A 16,986-nucleotide genomic window follows, 5' to 3' on the forward strand; every position below is an offset into this window, starting at 1 on the left:
GCACAGAAAGGGTGAATGTGACCGCAGCACATTTCAGTGCTGCCGTTTTGGCTCAAAAGTGCTTGTGCAGTGTGGTGAATCTGTCCTGCAGAGAAGCAAACCACTCAGATCACCTCTTGGGCTAATGAGGTGTTGCTGACTGCTAACTCTAATGACTGAGAAGGGACTTTTCTGCTGGAAATTGTCCAGCACTGTGTAGAAATGCAGCAGGGAGAGGATGGGCTGTGGTGAGCTGAGATTCAGCATCCCTGGGGTGTGATGCTACATCTTGCAGCCAACACACGGGGGGTCCTCAAACCATAGAATCATAGAATCATTTCAGTTGAAAGAGACCCTCAGGATCATGGTGTCCAACCATAACCTCACTCTGGCACTAAACCATGGCCTTAAGAACCTCGTCTAAATGCCTTTTAAACCCCTCCAGGGATGGTGACTCCAGCACTGCCCTGGGCAGCCTGTTCAATGCCCAACAGCCCTCTCAGGGAAGAATTTTTTCCAAATATCCAATCTAAACCTCCCCTGCTTTTCCCAGCCATCCAACTGAGCTAAAAGGAGCTACATGAGCTACAGGAGAGCAGGCTCTAAAGTGATTTAGGATCCTTCCATGACAAGGGTTCAGAAGTGCAATGTGCCGTGATGGCTCTGTGCTGATATGCACAACACCTCAGAAAAAGCAGCTCCTGCTTTCTTACCCAAGTCAGTGTATCTGGTCCAGAAGAAGTGCCCGAGGCCACCAGAACTGAGCTGGAACGAAGGCTCGTTCCTCTTCCTTAGCGAGGTGCCGTTCTTCAGAGATAAGGCGGCATGCTCTGAATACCGGTAGGTGATGAAGCCGTATTTATCTCCCCTGAGCAACCAGAGAAAGAATTCAAGATGCGATGGGCCCTGCAACCCCTCTGATGTGGCTCTGCCCAGCACTGCATCCCTGTCCCTCTATCCCGCCGTCCCTCCATCCCGCTGTCCCTCCCTATGTCCTCAGACCTGGGGACACACAGCACCTCCTTGCCCAAAGCACTGCCATGGCAGAGGGGTTGCCTGTAGCTGCTGGACCCCCAGACCACAGCTCGCTCAGTACTCACCTGTTAGTCCTGGACAGGACCTGACACTCCACAATTTCACCAAACACTTCGAAGCGTTTCTTCAGTTCACTGGAGCTCATGCTGCTGGAGAGGTTTCTGATATACACCACCCGGCCTTCCCCCTGGCAAAGCAAGCAAAAGGGTTCAGGCTCCGGGAACCCAGACCTGGGTGCTGCTGGTGGGTGCTGGAAATGCAGGGCTGGAAATGCATAGCTGGAAATGCATGGCTGGAAATGCAGGGTTGGAAATGCATGGCTGGAAATGTGGGGCTGCCAAGGAGCCCCAAGGAGCCAGCGCCGGGAGTCAGGCTGCAGCAGGGCGATGCCACTGCAGGCACAGCCCAGAATCGCCGGGGTCTGGCTGCCTCTGCTCCAGCCAGCTCACGGGTGTCACCCCAGGACACCACTGCTGCAGGACAGCCACATCCACGTCCCTTAGGACAGTGCTACAGCCAGGCTGAAGCAGCCACCCCGCCACCTTCTCCTTTGAATTTCTCCTGCATCCCTGCAGCTTTTCCAGCTTCTCCTGGCAAAGATGCCAGGAAATATTCCCAAGAATCGCTGATGGCAAAATTTAATTGCAATGCAGAAAAAAGAATCCAGAGGCGTGTGTAAGCATATGTGTGCGTGGAACAATAGAGAGGACCAACAGCTATCTCCCCACCTGCTCACCACCCACCAGCTCCCACCCGTTGGGACACGCAGGGTTCCTGGTGCAGGATGCTGCATCTCTCGGGGCTGAGCAGCTTCAGGGATTCCCCGGATCACCCTAACTGTGAGTGCCACACGCGTGGGAGCACCGGCACAGGATGCTCCGGGCGTTTCTGCACCAAGAACTGCATGTATCCAATTGCTGGTGGCTTCCGCTTCATGTTAGGTTTTTCTCTCCCTCTTCTCCACTCTCCACCCCCGTGTCCTTGTTTAACACTGGCCTCGCACCAAGGGATGCTAAAGCCAGGGCTAACAGGCTCCACTGCTGGTTTTCTGGAGTGGAAGATGAACTGAGGGCTGGGGATCGCTCTGTCCCAGCACGGGGTCCCTGCTCACTTACGATGGCCTTTTCTCGTCTCTTCTCCAGCTGGCCCCGCTGCCCGCTCCTGCCCTGACACTGCTCGCCGTTCTCACACCTGGGAAGCGAGGGAGAGGACGTCAGCTGTGGGGTGGGGGCGATCCGGGGAGAAAGCTTCAAACGTCAAATAGACGCTGAGGCTCGTGGCGTCTGCAGCGGCCAGCGGGCACCCCCGAGCACCGGCGGCAGCGAGATGGGCGTCTGGGAACACTGGAAAGGACACTGCAAAGTCCTTTCTGAGAGATGCAAGAGGGGAGCCCCAGCCAACACTCACCCCTTCCCAGGCACGGCCCCTGCCCACGCCCCACCGTTCCCAGGGCCATGGAAACCCTGGCTGCTTCGCCCCGGTGCTGCTTTCTCTGGCCATGGCTGATGTTTGCAGCAGCTGCTGATGCAGTACCAAACACCCCAATGTTTTTTCTTCCATTAATCAGCCTCTTTATTACTTGGGCCAGAAGAGCAGAGACAGCCCGGGCTGCCACACACCAGGGCAAAACCGCAGGGGGCAGGAACGTTCCCAAGTGCCCCCCCGCTGCCCCCCTGTACCTGAAGGTCCGTCTGCTTGCAGGTGATCGGGACCGGCAGCACGAAGACCCCGAGCTGGACCTGCTCCAGGAACAGTAATGCAAACTGGTTCTGGAAAGGGGGTTTCTCCGCAGGCACAGCTTGGTGTCGCCGTGCTCCTCCTCTTCCTCCTCATCCTCCTCCTCCTCCTCAGGGGAACCGCTCTCACTGCAGCTATCTTCAAAGACGGTGTCGTACTCTGGGGTCTTGCAGAAGACCATGTCCTCATCATCGAGAGCACTGTCCAGGAAGCCAAAGTGCTTCGTTAAGCTGGCTCTGATCTCCTGGTCTCTCAGCTGTTTGATGCCATCCTTCCACAGCATCTGGCCGCTCGCCTCCTTGCTGCCGAGCTCCAGCCCCTGGTAGTGGGCGGCCGGGACCCTCCTCTTGTGCTCTGTCTCCACCTGGCCCGGCGGCTCCCACGACTTGAGCACCTTCCTCTGCAGGGCAACCTCGGGCTTCAGCACCTGGCAGTAGTCGTGATCCCCAAAGGAGCGGGAGAAGGGCCGCTTGAGCACCCCCTGCTGCTCGGGGAGCGCGGGGCGCCCGGCGGTTCGGCTCAGGTGGGCGAAGAGCTCTGTCCTCTCGGGGTGCTTCTTGGGCGCTTTCTGGGAGGCTGTGACATCGCCTGTGCCTCCGGGGCCAGGGGCCGTCCCATCCTCCTTCCCCGGCTCCTGGGGGATGTCTGGCTTGTACAGGTCCTCCTCAGTGGGCTTGTACGGAGGAGTAGTGGGCGGTGTGAGACCTGAACCCCCCCAAACAAAGGGCAGGAGTCAGCTCTGCCCCCACCGTCCTGCTCTGTCCCAGCCCAGCGTTGCAAGGGAGAAGGCTGCTCGGCACCCGCAGCCTCACCCGTCCAGTGGCACTTGGGGAAAAAGAAGGATGCCCAATCCCAGAATGGCCCAGAGGACTCTCCTGTCCCTCCTGGCTCACCCAGGGGCCCTCTGAGCAGCCCTCCCATCCCAAGCACGTGCTCCTCAAGCTGTTTGCAGCCCTTGGATGCAGTGGCAGTGTGTGGGAAGTCATCTGCACTTTCAGTGCAAAGCAGGGCTCCCAGTCTGGGAGATGAACATACCCCCTCGGCTGGAGCCAGCAACTCCAGGTTGAATTTAGGGGAAATTTTCCCCTTCCCAGGGAGGATCTTTGCAAAATTAAAAAATCAAAATCCTGTCCTACCTGCTGTCCCGCACAGCTCCACAGTCAGCATTGGCTCAAAGTTTCTCTTCCCAAAGGCTGGGTCACTGGAGAAGAGCAGAAAATAAGGAGAAAGCGTTTAGGTGAACCACAGTCCCACAAAACCAAAAGCAAGCTGAGAAAACGCTGGCTACAAGCGAGCCCTCCCACCACGGCCAGTGCCCGACGGAGTAACCCCGCGGCCGGGCGCGAGGGGCAGCGGGGCGAGCAGCGTCCCCTCCTCATCCCAGCCAGAGCTCTGGGGCACGGTGCCCTGGCACACAGAGTTGCCATCCCCTCGCACCGAGCTCCTCGCACCGAGCGAGGGCTCAGCTCCCCGCAGCCCCGTGCCCGGCTCGCTCTGCTCCACGACAGCAGCTCTGCGCGCTCACTGCAGACACCTGCCCAGCCAGACACACCGGGGCGCCCTCCCAGCCCCAGCGTGGTTCATCCAGCCCCGTGCGCACTTACGTTTGTGCCAAGGACAGCGTGAGACACCTGGGTGTTTCTGAAAGGCAGGGAGAGAAGCAGGGTTATCAGGGAGCTTGGCTTCCTCCAGCGCCCGCGGTGCTCGCGGGGGCCCCTCTGCCCACCCTGGCGCGGCGCCGGGGACCGCGGGCTTTGCCTGCCTGTGGGAGGACTAGTGCTGCCAGGGTCGAGCCATTTGTGCTCACAAAGTGCTAGCGGGTAGCTGTGATTTTTGGGCAGTGGTGCAGCTGAACCCCGGTGCCCTGGCACAGGGTGAGCCCATGGGGAAGAGGAAATCAGCAGGATGGGACAGCCTGGTCCCTGCTGGGCTTGTGCTACACCAACTCCTTCATCTTGGATGGGGAAACTGAGGCAGAAGGCCCCCAGGGATTGAAACAGCACCCCAAAACCAGAGCAGAGCCCTGACTCCCCATGCATGGGACCCCACAGCCAGCCAGCACGAGTCAGGGCTCGGCTGTGCTTGGGGCTGCTCACAGCTCTGCCAGCCGGGTGCCAGGCACCTGGCCAGCAGCGCTCACCCGCGCAGGGACAGCACGGACAGCACGGGCACACCGGGAGCGCGAGCAGAGTGACAGCCCCCAGCCCCCCCTCACCTGCTTGCTCCAGGAGGGCACAGCGCCGGCTCTCAGCCCCATCGCCCACCTCGCCGTCCCCCGGGGAGCCCAGCGAGAGGGGCTGGGGCTCCACCGGTGGTGCCGAGCTCCTGCCGTCCCCCTCCTCCATGCCCCCCACCTCCACTTCAGCTGCAGGGTCTTCAGCAGAGAAGCCCTCCAGCGCTGGGCACGGCGTGGGCTCCCGGCAGGACAGGGTGCCCCGGGGGCCGTGGCTGTCCCCTGCCTCCCGGGAGCTGGAGGATTCAGGAGGTGGCTCGTCAAGGAAGGGGAGCCAGTGACCGAGCTCAGGGTTGAGTCTCTTGGACCGGCGGACAGCATAAATGGTGTTCTCCTGCTTGCGGGCCACCTTTGCCACGGCTGTGCCCGGGGAGCCCACATGCTTCCCAGCATCATCCTCGAGACCGTCCAGCTCCCGTGATGCTTCCACCTCGGCCCCAGGGCTCTGGCGCAGCTCCCCCTTCTCCAGCACCGCTTTTGCTCTGGATGTGCAGGTCCCGCTGGTGTCCTCCCCATCCTGGGCCGGTGGCACTGGGGAGCAGGAGCCAGGCGGCCGGGCCAGGGCAGCGTACACAGGCTTGCCCAGGCGGTATGGCTTGCTCACGTCGCACAGCAGGTCCCGCGCCAGCAGCTCCTTCAGGATGGAGAAGGATGCTCCAGGTTTCTTGCAGCCCCCACCCGCTTGCCAGGCACAGCCCAGCCGGCTCTGGGCACCGCTGGAGGGGCCCGGCTGCGTGGGGCAGTCCGGTTTGGCTCTCTTGAAGGGGCTGCTGCAGGGCTGGGGTTTGGCGTTGGCAGCGTCGCGGGCCGGCAGCTTCCGCGGCGGCAGGCAGTAGGTGTGCATGTAGCGGATGAGCTCCACCACCGAGTGCATCTCCCCCTCGCAGGAGAACTGGCTGCCGGAGCCATCCTCTGCCGAGGAGGGGGGGGTCACCGAGTCGCCGAAGCTCAGCGAGTCCTCACTGGAGTCGCTGTCATCCTCGTGATAGGTGCAGTCACCCGGGGATGGGTGGTGGTGGCCGCTGGGGAACTCCTCAGGGTCTTGGGGGGCTTTGGTCTGGGCGCAGGGGATGGCAGAGGTGAGGTGCCGGTGCAGCTCGGTGCAGCTGCGGCTTTGAGTCTGCGGGACGCTCGCCCTCCTGTCCCGGGGACCCTCCACCTTGGGAGAGGAGAGGAGAGAGGAGAAAGTCAGACCTGAGCTCCACAGCCACGATCTGCTGCAGGTACCAGCATGGAGGGGAATCCCCCTGGGCTGGCAGAGCCACCCTGCACTCTCAAACCCCCTGGTCCCGGCCCACCAGCATCCCGCCCTGCCGGGGGGTCAGCCCCACACCCCAGGGCTGGCCGCCCCACAGCTGCCCCTCCAGCAGCCGGCACACAATGCTGCTCCTTTTCTCCAGGAGGAATTTGCTGCTCTTCCCACGCAATCTAATTTGCTGGGCCTAATGCACCGTACAATTACCATTAGCCAAGTAGAAATATCTTTCATGGCAACTTCTGCTGGATTTCAGATTAGCTTAAGTGCCGGGGTCGGCTCTGCAGGGCAGCGCGCGGCTCTGCCCGGGCGACGGCTCCCGGCTCGGGCTGAGTCAGTGGGGAGGGGGCGGCCAGGGAGCAACGGGGCTTTCACAAACCAGCGCTCGGGGAAGCGGGGACAGGCCTGAGCGCACTGGGTCCAAATGACATCGAGGTGTTTTTCAGCCTGAAGGTTTTGCTGACCCCGGACTGCAGCCGCCGTGCAGACAGGGATGGGAATGCTGCGCTGCTGTGCCAGCGGTGACGGTCCCCGCTTGTCCCCAGCCCCTGGCCCAGCTCGGTGGCTGCCCACGCTCCCTGACACTGTCCTTCGGTAATGTTCTCTAGGACGGCTCCTGAGAGGTGGGCACAGCGTGGGCTCGAGCTCTGCCCGCCGAGGAAGTACCTTTGTGCAGGGCCGTGGGGGTCGGGACTTAGGGGTCCCCGGGCGCCGGGCGCTCCCGTCCCGCTGAGCCTCGCAGCTCGGGGGCACGTGCGATGGAGAGAGGAGCAACTTCTTCAGCTGCAAAGAGAAGCGGCAAGAAAAGGAGTCGGCATCGCAGCAAGGGCAAGAGAAAGCGCCAGCAGGTTCACAGCCCCTCAGCACGCCCACTGCTGAGCAGCCCACCCAAAAAAGGGGGAGGAAAACTAAAAAGGCAGGGAGGCGTTTCCCACCTCCCCATGGCTACGGGGGCTGTGTGCAGACCCAAAGGGGTCAGGGCCACCTCCACACCACTCACCCCTGTCCTCAAGGGCACCCCAGCAGGTTGGGGTGGTGGGGACACGAGGGAATTTACTTCCCAGGGGCACCCCCGCTCTGGTCAGACACACAGGAGCTGTTGTGGCATCCCAATTTCTCACGCCATCAGTTCTGACCTCAGATGACAGAGACTTCACACGGGCACGAGCAAGAGCTTTGGATGCTCACTCAGTCCCTCTGCAAGGCTCGTTTAGCCAAAGCATTCAGAGAGGTCCTTGATTCATTAATGAGCTTGCAAGGTGTTTTGCAGATGCAAGCCCCCGTGGGACCTGTTGAGGATCTTCCCCAACACACTCTGTCGAGCCCACGTGCGGTGGGAGTGGGGTTCTCCCTGGGTCACTCACAGTGCCACCGCTCCTGATGGCAATGTCTGCGTAACACTTTTCTTCTACTCAAAACTGGTTTTGGTTGGGGGAAAAACAAAGCAAACCCGCACCCAGCAACAGCATTTCAGATTCCACCCATGTCGCGCTAACAACCGAAGGCAACACAGCTCGACAGCAAGACGACTGCGTAGGCGCCAGGGAGCTGCACGGGGAGACAGATCTGGGGCTCCCGGGCTGGCCGACAGGCACAGAGCCCTGGGGAGGGCACGGGGAGCCTCAGGGGCTGATAGAAATAGGGGGTGCCCAGGTCAGGGGCTGTCAGAAAACATCAACCGGGGTGCCCACAGCTTTAGGCGTGCAGCTCCTGTTGGTGGAAGCAACCAGCACCCTTTCCCCCCTACCCGTGCAACGTATACATCCTATATATACACATACAGATTGTGTGTGATATATACGCCCCGCGCAGGGCGCGGGCGGTGGAAATGCATGTTCTCACCACTGGATGTCACTCCTCCCCACCACAGCCCCGGCTTTTGGGGACACCCGGGGGCCAGGCTGGGGGTCCCCGTCCCAGGACACTGCCTGGGGATGGCGGTGGTTTGCAGCCCAGGGGCCGGGGGTTGGAGCCCTGACATTGCAGGGGACCAAGAGGGATGCTCCAGTCACCAAACCTGTAGGGACTGGAGGCCACACAGCCCCTGAGGGGGTTGTGGTGGAAAGCATGGGGGGGTGAAACCCTCCCGCTGAAAGCTGAGGGCGTGGGCTGTCTGACACTCCGGCCAAGTCCCCTCTGTCCCTCCTGCGAGAGCAGCGGGGAGCTCGGCCCCGAGGCAGAGCCAGCGGGAGCAGCCACCATGGCTCATGGGCACGGGGCTGGGACGTGCTGGGAGACCCTGATTAAAAATCAGGGAGAGCTGATTAAAATCAGGTGTGGGTCTTGCCAAAGCAGCCACCGCCCCTTTGACACCCACCCCCACCCCCTTCATATATATATATATAATATATATTTGTTTACACACAGCTTGATCCCGTGAGGATGGTGATGGAGGTGACAGCAATGATGCAGAACATGTATACGTATACAATACAAATATATGCTTTGGTATTGACGGTTAAATAGAGTTTTAAGCCTAGAATGAAAAAATTCAGACCTTTGCTTCCTATCATACCCATGCAGCCGGCTTATCAGGGGCTCATCCAAATCCACCTTAAACAGTAGGAAGTGGGTTCTTACTAGAGACAGCTCATCAAACTCGGGGGCCGGGGGCGGCCCCCCCGTGACCGGGGCGGTGGGTTTGGGGGAGGGGGCAGGCGAGGTGTAGGCATGGTTGAGCGTGTCCCCCTCTTCCATAGTTCGGAAGGCAGCCAGGCCCGTGTCATCTCCCTGTATATCATCCAATGTCTCGGTGAGGGCTGCCAGCAGCGCTTCGTTCTCGCTGTCTATTATCTGAAAGGAGCGGGCAGAGAAGAGAGAGGGAGTTAGGCTGGGCAGGGGGACCAGGCGATGTTGGGCAGGGGCTGGCAGTGCCACAGCAGCACCCACACTTCTCGGTGACCCCGCAGGGGACCTGGGAGAGCACCCACCCTCGTGGAGCACCAGGATGGGATCAGGATGAGACCCAACTGGAAAAGGAGCATCAGTCTCTCCCCCTGCACCCCCAGCAGGAAAATAATAAATCAGAACATCTCTCTCCTCATAGTCACCTCCACCACGCCATGAGGCAGCAGATAAAGGATCTGTGATTAAAATGCTCCTTGCCCAAATGGAGAAGCCCAGAAATGGCCGGAGCAAGCCAGAAGTTCCTTCTTTCTGGTGCTCTGATTCTTAATGTAAACCATGCCCAACAAGAAGCAGACTGCCAACAGCTATAAAACTAGCACAGGGGTAAATTCAGGCTCACAAGGAGGACGGGGGGACTGCAAACAGCCTCCTGTGCTCCCCTCATCTTCTCTGAAAATTAAGCATCTTTTGTTCCATGCCCTAACCTTGCTCGCAGTTACTAGAGCAGGCTCCAGGGAAAGGCAGCAGGATGCTCCATTTTTGGCTCCGTTTCTTTTTCCTCCTGTTATTGGCACGAGACCGCTGTGCATACAAGTTCAGTGGGATACATTTCATCATACTCCGCTGCTCCTAATGGGCCTGTCTTTTGCATTTCTTTTCTGTTTATCTTTTCCCCAGGAAGTTCAGCGGAAAATATGCATCTCGTGATGAAGGTCCCTCAGCTGGACTGGACCATTTTCAAGCACAGCATCAGCACAGCATAAAAGCCAAAGGGTTGTTATTATGGCCAGGTTAGAAAATATCGGAGCTTTTTTTTTTTTCCCCCTTGTTTAAATACAAATCCTCTTCCCTCCCAAAAAGTAACGCACAGTTGTAACTAACAGGCACCAGTGAGTTGCAGCCTCCTTGTCTGAGCAGATAAGGGCCTGGGGGCTGTTCAGGAGGGCACAGAGACCCCAGCCCCCCTGGACAGGGCACATCCAGGGTGCAGCATGAGCTTTGGGAAAGGTGAGCGGGCTGCCCAGCCTGTTGTGTGCCCTGTCCCCAGGCAGCCTCAGCACCCCCCCAACTCCACCCTGCCTGTGCTGTGCTCCCAGCCCAGCCCTGGGGCCACAGCTCTGCAGGGTGCTCAGCTCATCTGTGCTGAGGGACAAGGACTAGCGCTGCCTGTGCCTGGGAGCACCCTCTGCCCTGGCACTGCTTTGCACTGCATGGTCCCAGGTGCCACCAGAGCGACAGGGACACCCCAGCGCAAAGGCGAGGAGAGAAACCAGCTGCCCCCCGCCAGAGGGACCCAGCCCCAAACACAGGGAGGATGCCAGAGCTGGAGACCTGGGGGAAATGAATGTACCTGCCCATACCACAGCCCTGAGACCCCCACGCTGCCACCCCGGCACACCCTGCCAGCCATAGATGTCCCACCCATAGATGTCCCATAGCCATAACATGTCCCAAACGGGACATGCTGTGCACCAGCTGTAATTCCCTTCTGATAATACATCACAATAGGGTTGGCTCAGCAGCCTCCTCTGCTTGTCCACCTCCTCATTAGCCTTACTCTTCGTGCTCCATTTAGAGCCGCCCGCAAATTAATGGAACGCTTATCAGCTGGGGAGGAGCTATTAATAGTAGCGTGTGTCCCCTCCTTCCTCCCCCCGCCTGCACCCTTGGGTCCCCGTGCCGGGAGGACGGGGGTACCTGGAAGAGCTCGGAGTCGTCGGTGCTGTACTGGCTGGAGTCGGTCTCCGAGCGCTCCCCGCACCACTGCAGCTCGTTGAAGTAGCCGGCTGAGTCCAAGTCGCTGGCATCCAGCTGGGACAAATCGATCTCAGGGAAATCAGAGTAGAGGTGCTCCTCGCCGGACACCTCGTACTGGGGAGAGAGGAGAAAGGGGGTGAGCCCACTGCCATCCCAGAGCGGGGTCAGCACCAGGCGGCAGCATCCCCTGCAGAGACAGCTGCTCTCCCCGTGTGCTGTTGCCTGTTGTCTCCACTCCAGCCCATTACTCAGACCTTCTTTTGAATAAGCTTTGGCAAGTGGTTCATGGAGGAGCAGCTACACAGAGAGCACCTCTTCACTGTGCACCTTGAAAGGCGGTTTGTGCAGCCTGGCACTGGCACTGCTGGTCACTGACAGCCGTTCTGCAACTGCCCACCCAACCCTCCCTCTTGCACACTGGCAGGTGTTGAAACAGCAGCATCTGTGCAGGAAGAGCCCTGTCTCCTCTGGCGAGCAGGAGCTCAAGGCACAGTACAGCTGCCTGGACCTTGGCAAAGCAGCTGCTGGTGCTCTTAGGGGAAACTGGAGCCATTCCAGCCTTTGGTGCCCTAAGGGTGACATCCAGGGTTATCCAGCTGCCCTGGAGATCAGTGATAAGAGAGACTTGGGCACACGTGAGATAGCGGTGCGCTGTGCCAGGCTCTGGTGGGTGGCCTCACGCCCGGCCAGCATGGCTGCTCCGTACCCTGTTCCCATCCCTGCCACACGGCACTGAACTGCTTGAGGACAGTCCCTCTGGTGCAGCTGCATCTCCCAAGGCAACCAAGGCAATAGAGACGCTGGTCCCTGCACTGTACATGCAGGATGATAAAAACAGCATGAAAAAGAACTGATGTCCAGGTGCACACCGGACGACGCGAGCTCTAGGAACTGTGCTAAAAAATCTCCATTTAGCCCCAGACAGCAGCCAGGACCTGCCCCATTTCTGCCTGGCTCCCAGGCACTGCCCGGCCACAAAGCCCCACGGCTGCATCACACACCAGAGGGAGAGAGGGCTGGCACAAGGACGGCCCTGCCGGCACCACCACTGCTGCCTTCACCACTGCTGCCTTCACCACCACTGCCGGCACCACCGCTGCCTTCACCACCATTGCCTGCACCACCACTGCTGGCATCAACGCTGCCGGCACCACCGCTGCCTTCACCACTGCTGCTGGCACCACCACTGCCTGCACCACCGCTGCCTGCACCACCGCTGCCGGCACCACCACTGCCTGCACCACTGCTGCCTTCCCCACCGCTGCCTGCACCACCGCTGCCTGCACCATCATTGCCTGCACCACCACTGCCTGCACCATCATTGCCTGCACCACCACTGCCGGCACCACCACTGCCGGCACCACCGCTGCCTGCACCACTGCTGCCTGCACCACCGCTGCCGGCACCACCACTGCCTGCACCACTGCTGCCTTCACCACCGCTGCCGGCACCACCATTGCCGGCACCAGTGCTGCCTACATCACCATTGCCTCCACCACCTCTGCCTGCACCACCACTGCCTGCACAACCATTCGCTGCCTGCACCGAGCCCTCACACCACACTTCTTTTTGCCACCGATGTCCAGGTTAAAGTGGAGGGGAAAGGTCTGGTGCAACTCTTCCCGGTATTGGCTGCCCGGGGGGAGTTTTCTGATGATGAGGGAAGCAAGTTTATTTACAAAGCAAATGCATTTTGGAGCAGGCAAACATCTGAGCACGCGAGAGAGGCTGCAGCAGGGGCAGGACAATGTGGGGGCCTCCCCTCCTGATGTGCCCTGGAAGGGTTTTTTCCAATGCTCAACAAGAAGGTCTCTTCTCCCAAGTAGCAAGTGATAGGATGAGAGGAAATGGCCTCAAGTTGCACCAGGGGAGGTTTAGATTGGATATTAGGAAAACATTCTTCACAGAAAGGGCTGTTGGGCATTGAACAGGCTGCCCAGGGCAGTGGTGGAGTCACCATCCCTGGAGGGGTTTAAAAGGCATTTAGATGAGGTTCTTAGGGACAAGGTTTAGTGCTGGAGTGAGGTTATGGTTGGACTCCATGATCCTGAGGGTCTTTTCCAACTGAAATGACTCTGTGATTATAAGAAGGAAAAGGGATTTAAAACTTAGTTGCAGGAATGGAAAAGACAGTATTTCTCTCTTCTCTCTTTTTTTTTTAATCGGAATAATGTGGGGTTATTGATTGTGTTCCCATAGGCTGAGCAGCCTGTGTACCAGGTTTGGGATACCCTGTGCCACACCAAAGCACGCTCCTGTGTGCACATGCCCTCCCATTTAGCATTTCTCACCTACTTTTTGCCCCATTCCCTCCCAGGGCTGGCAAGGAAAGGGCAAGAGGTTTGGAGGATGGCACGAGGGCAGGAGAGAGCAGCTTCACAGCCCAACAGCGAGCCAGCGCTGTCCCAGGAGCGGAGCCCCAGCTGTCCCCACGGCCACAGCGCGACGGGGGCCTGTGGGGAGCTGCTGATGCTGCCCCAAACCTGCTGGTGCCAGCAAACCCCATGGGCACCGGGGAGCTGCCCCTGTAGCAGGGGATGCTCTCCCCAGCACCCTCCTGGAGGTGTACCAGGCAGCCATCCACGAGCATGGTGCCGCCAAGTACAGCGGGCACAAAAAACCATCTGTACAATCCTGGAGTGGTTCTGGGATCTGGATACTCCCCATGGGGCCCCCAAGGCTGGGGATCTTCAAGCCTGCCCCGCAAAAAACTTTGCTCCCCAGGTGTGTGTAACAGTTCAAGGGTCCCCGTCCTCATCCTTGTCGGCTCCAGGGGACACAGAGGTTACCTTTCCCCCAGCTCTTCTGTCCTCTCTGCTAAGGGGCATCCTGGGCTGCTTTGGGATCAGGTGTCCTTTGGCCTTTCAGATGTGTCCCTTACCTGCTTTCCTGACATCGCTCTCGGGCCTGCTCCAGAAAACATCTTGTAACAACTTTGGCTGCCCCTTCTCCCCACATCTTCCCATGGGAACACAGGCAAAGGCTTTTATTTTTAGAAAAGCCATACATACATATATATGTGTGTGTCTCTCTGTGTGCGTTCAATTAAAAATAGCAAAGCAGTCAAATTCTCCTGCTCCTTTTGATATGCCACAAGGGAAAAGATCCTGGTGCTGAGATCACAAGGAGCAGCTGACACCAGTGCTTGGGACGCCTTTTGATCAACTCCACAGATGTGACATGTCCCCATTGGCAACGGGGCTGGGTAAAAATAAACTCCTGCAATCTAATGCTGCTGAGCTGCCCCTCTGGGCACCGCGGCAGCCGGAGCGCCCGCCCGCGCCACGCTGCCCGCAGCCGTCCCGAGGCAGCCGGTGCTGCCGGGTTCCTGGCTAACACAGGTCAGGAGTGCCTGAAAACTCAGCTCTGCCTGCATCCGTCCCCCTCCTCCTCAGAAAAAGTGGGGAGAGTCTTTGCTCCATTTGGACACCCACACGGCCACCTGGCAGTGCATCCCAGTGCAAAGTTGTGGCTCCATCCAGCCCCCTCTGCAAGAAAGGGTCACTTAACCAAGTCCAGTCGCTGAGGACTTGAATCTCTGGAGGGAATCCATCACTTCAAGCACCGCTATCCCGGCACCGAGCGCTGCGAGCTGAGCCCCTCTGGGCTGGCTGGAGGGGTGTGGGGGACCCATTCCCCGCTGGGGATGGGGTGGCAGTGCCGATGGACAGGCTGCCTGTGGGCACTGGACCTCATCTGCTCAGACTTTCCCTTTTCCCACCCTTTGCATTTCCTGCTGCCTTGGGAGAGGACTGAACTTTTGTTCTAATTTTACTCGGGAGTTTGTAGGAAGATCAGCCATGGGTTCTTGGTGTGCAGCCAGCGAACACCCATGGAGACATGCTCAAAAATTTGGAGGCATCCTCCAGCCCAGACACCTGGCCTGTGCGCACTGCAGTGTGGCCACGACCAGAAAGCTGCCGTCAGCTCTTTGCAACACGTCTGATGAGTCCCTGCTGCAGGGAAGAGGGAGGCCCAGGCAGCTCGGTGGATGCCCCTGTACCACATAAATCCATCCTTCGGGGAGCAGGAGCCGTCCCCTCCGGCAGCAGGAGCGCCCGGCACCAGCACCACATGGCCAGCCGCACCTGAAAGCCAAAGCTACAAGGTGGAGGGCACCTGGGGGAACGGCCTCCTGGCCCTTTGCAGAGCCACCGATCTTTGCCGTCCCTCGAGCAGTGGCGAAGCGGAGCAGGATGAGGACCTGGTGTGTGGTTTAGCTCCATCTCCCTGCTCCATCACAAGGGTGTGTGTGCTGGTGTCCCCAGCAGCTCCGGCACGTGTCCTGGGCTGGACCTGCAGCTGGGGGAGGACATGCCACATCCAAGGATGCTTCACCGAGCACAGCTCCGTGCTGGCTCCTGACATCATGGGGACAGCCAGTGCGACACTTCCCCTGGAGAAGTTCATTTTCAGGTCTTTCCCCTGCTTTGGAGTGGTATTAACTCTGGTGTGGGAGCATGTGAAGTCTGATCTCTGCAGCGACACCAGGTTCCTCTCCAAGCCCAATTCTAACTCAAATATTGGATTAACATGAAATGTTTTCCTCTTTTTCAGTGTCAACTTGGGCTCCTCAATTTGAACCCCCAGTCGGTGGGGCTGGGCCAGGCTGTTGGCTCCCGGGGGAGCTGTACCCAGCGAGCCCACCGAGCGCAGAGCTCGGCCCCATGGGCACACAGCCAGCGGGATCCTGCCTGCCAGCCCCAAAACAGGCACCTGTCATCCCGAGTTCAGCAGCCTCCAGGCAAATGCTGATGTTTTGGGGTTTTGCCTTCCCTGTGGCAAGACTGGGAAAGAAGCAAAGGGGCAATGCCACCTCCAGACACCATCTCGGAGGAACCGCAGCAATAGCAACCTCAACCAGGGCAAGCAAGGCGGCTCAGCCGGCTGTTGCCTGTGGTGCTTAACTGGCTCAGAGGGGCTGGGGATGAAGCAGTGACTGTGACAAAGAGACCTACAGGTCCTCTCCTCTGACACACCCTGACAACAGCACAGGTAGAAATTGTCCTTATCTGCAATACCCCTGGTTCCAGTCCCTTGAAGTTGTGGCCAAGTGTTTTGCCGCGAGGCTCCGAGCGCACCAGGTGATGGCACACGCATTGTGCTCATGCTTAGTGAGGCTGCAAAAGTTTCAGCTTCTGAAGGCTGCCGGCATGAAAGCGCCGCTGGACGGGCACGGCGCCTTCGCGGGAACTTAATCCTGTTTAAGCCTGGGAGGGTGGATTTGCGTTGCCGCTCGCATACAGGGCCCCAGGATGCTTTGCAATTGCCTTGTCACTCACATGCCACTTTGCTGTGGGGAAAAAAGGAAGGAAAGCGGCAGCTGCTCGGAGGGGCCGAGGGAACGAGGCAGAAGCAGGCAGCCCATCTCGCCCAGGAGCTCAAGTGGTGACTCAGCCCCGCACGGAGCCTCCTCCCTCCCCACAGCCCAGTGCCTACCCAAAGCATTAAGGGATAAATATACATCCACACACGCTGGAGACAGAGCCCCAAATTAGCTGGTAGCATTTAGGCTGGGACCCAAACCAGCAGAAGGTGAGAAATGCCGAGAACACGAAGTGCCGGCTCCTGCCAGCCCTCCCTCTGCGGCACGGGCAGCGCCGGCTCCCAGCGCCCGCGGAGTTTCCCCCTCCTCGCCCTCACCCCAAGCTTGTCCCTAAAAAGGAAAGAAAATCCTTGGGCAGGGGTTTTGGAGAGAGCCGCCCGGGCTTATCAGGGAAATCCGTAATTACAGACTGCTTGAAATGGGGATTACAGCCACGCACGAGGACGGGCACCGCGCGGGTGTTTCACGGGGGTGAGCTCTGCCCGGGCAGGCGCAGCGGGTGTGCTGGTGTGGCGGTGGGCACGGCTGCTCCCCCCGCCGCCTGCTCCAGGCAGCTGGGACCCCCACTTGGGCAGGCAGGGATGGGTGCTGCAGACCCCCCGCACCCTCCCGAGGGGCGATGGGGGCAGGCAGACACTGTGAGTCACATCAGGGCCAAGCCCAGCCCTGGCCACCCCCCGCCAGCACCTTGCTGTCCCCATGGTCAGGCCACCAGCACCCCGGGGGGTGAAGCTGGGTGCTGCCAGCCTCTTGTCATCCCCAAGGTCACACTGCTGTCTCCCAGCCCTCACAGCCCCAAAGCACCTGTGTGGGGTG

At 59.4% G+C, this 16,986-nt stretch overlaps 1 protein-coding gene across 1 annotated transcript in view; it reads right to left on the reverse strand.

The window, feature by feature from the left end:
- PPARGC1B (PPARG coactivator 1 beta) overlaps positions 1 to 16,986 on the reverse strand; it is a 50,773-nt gene that overhangs the window by 5,903 nt on the left and 27,884 nt on the right. Inside the window, exons 2-11 of the mRNA XM_065849348.2 lie at positions 10,785 to 10,958; positions 8,820 to 9,032; positions 6,906 to 7,022; positions 4,967 to 6,143; positions 4,356 to 4,392; positions 3,888 to 3,952; positions 2,694 to 3,456; positions 2,130 to 2,205; positions 1,080 to 1,201; positions 693 to 847 (exon numbers count right to left, since the gene is read on the reverse strand). Of these exons, the coding sequence (XP_065705420.1) occupies positions 693 to 847; positions 1,080 to 1,201; positions 2,130 to 2,205; positions 2,694 to 3,456; positions 3,888 to 3,952; positions 4,356 to 4,392; positions 4,967 to 6,143; positions 6,906 to 7,022; positions 8,820 to 9,032; positions 10,785 to 10,958 (2,899 nt within the window). The remainder of the gene's footprint in view (positions 1 to 692; positions 848 to 1,079; positions 1,202 to 2,129; positions 2,206 to 2,693; positions 3,457 to 3,887; positions 3,953 to 4,355; positions 4,393 to 4,966; positions 6,144 to 6,905; positions 7,023 to 8,819; positions 9,033 to 10,784; positions 10,959 to 16,986) is intronic.

This window comes from Patagioenas fasciata, chromosome 14 (assembly GCF_037038585.1).
Source record: "Patagioenas fasciata isolate bPatFas1 chromosome 14, bPatFas1.hap1, whole genome shotgun sequence".
Lineage (NCBI taxonomy): Eukaryota > Metazoa > Chordata > Aves > Columbiformes > Columbidae > Patagioenas > Patagioenas fasciata.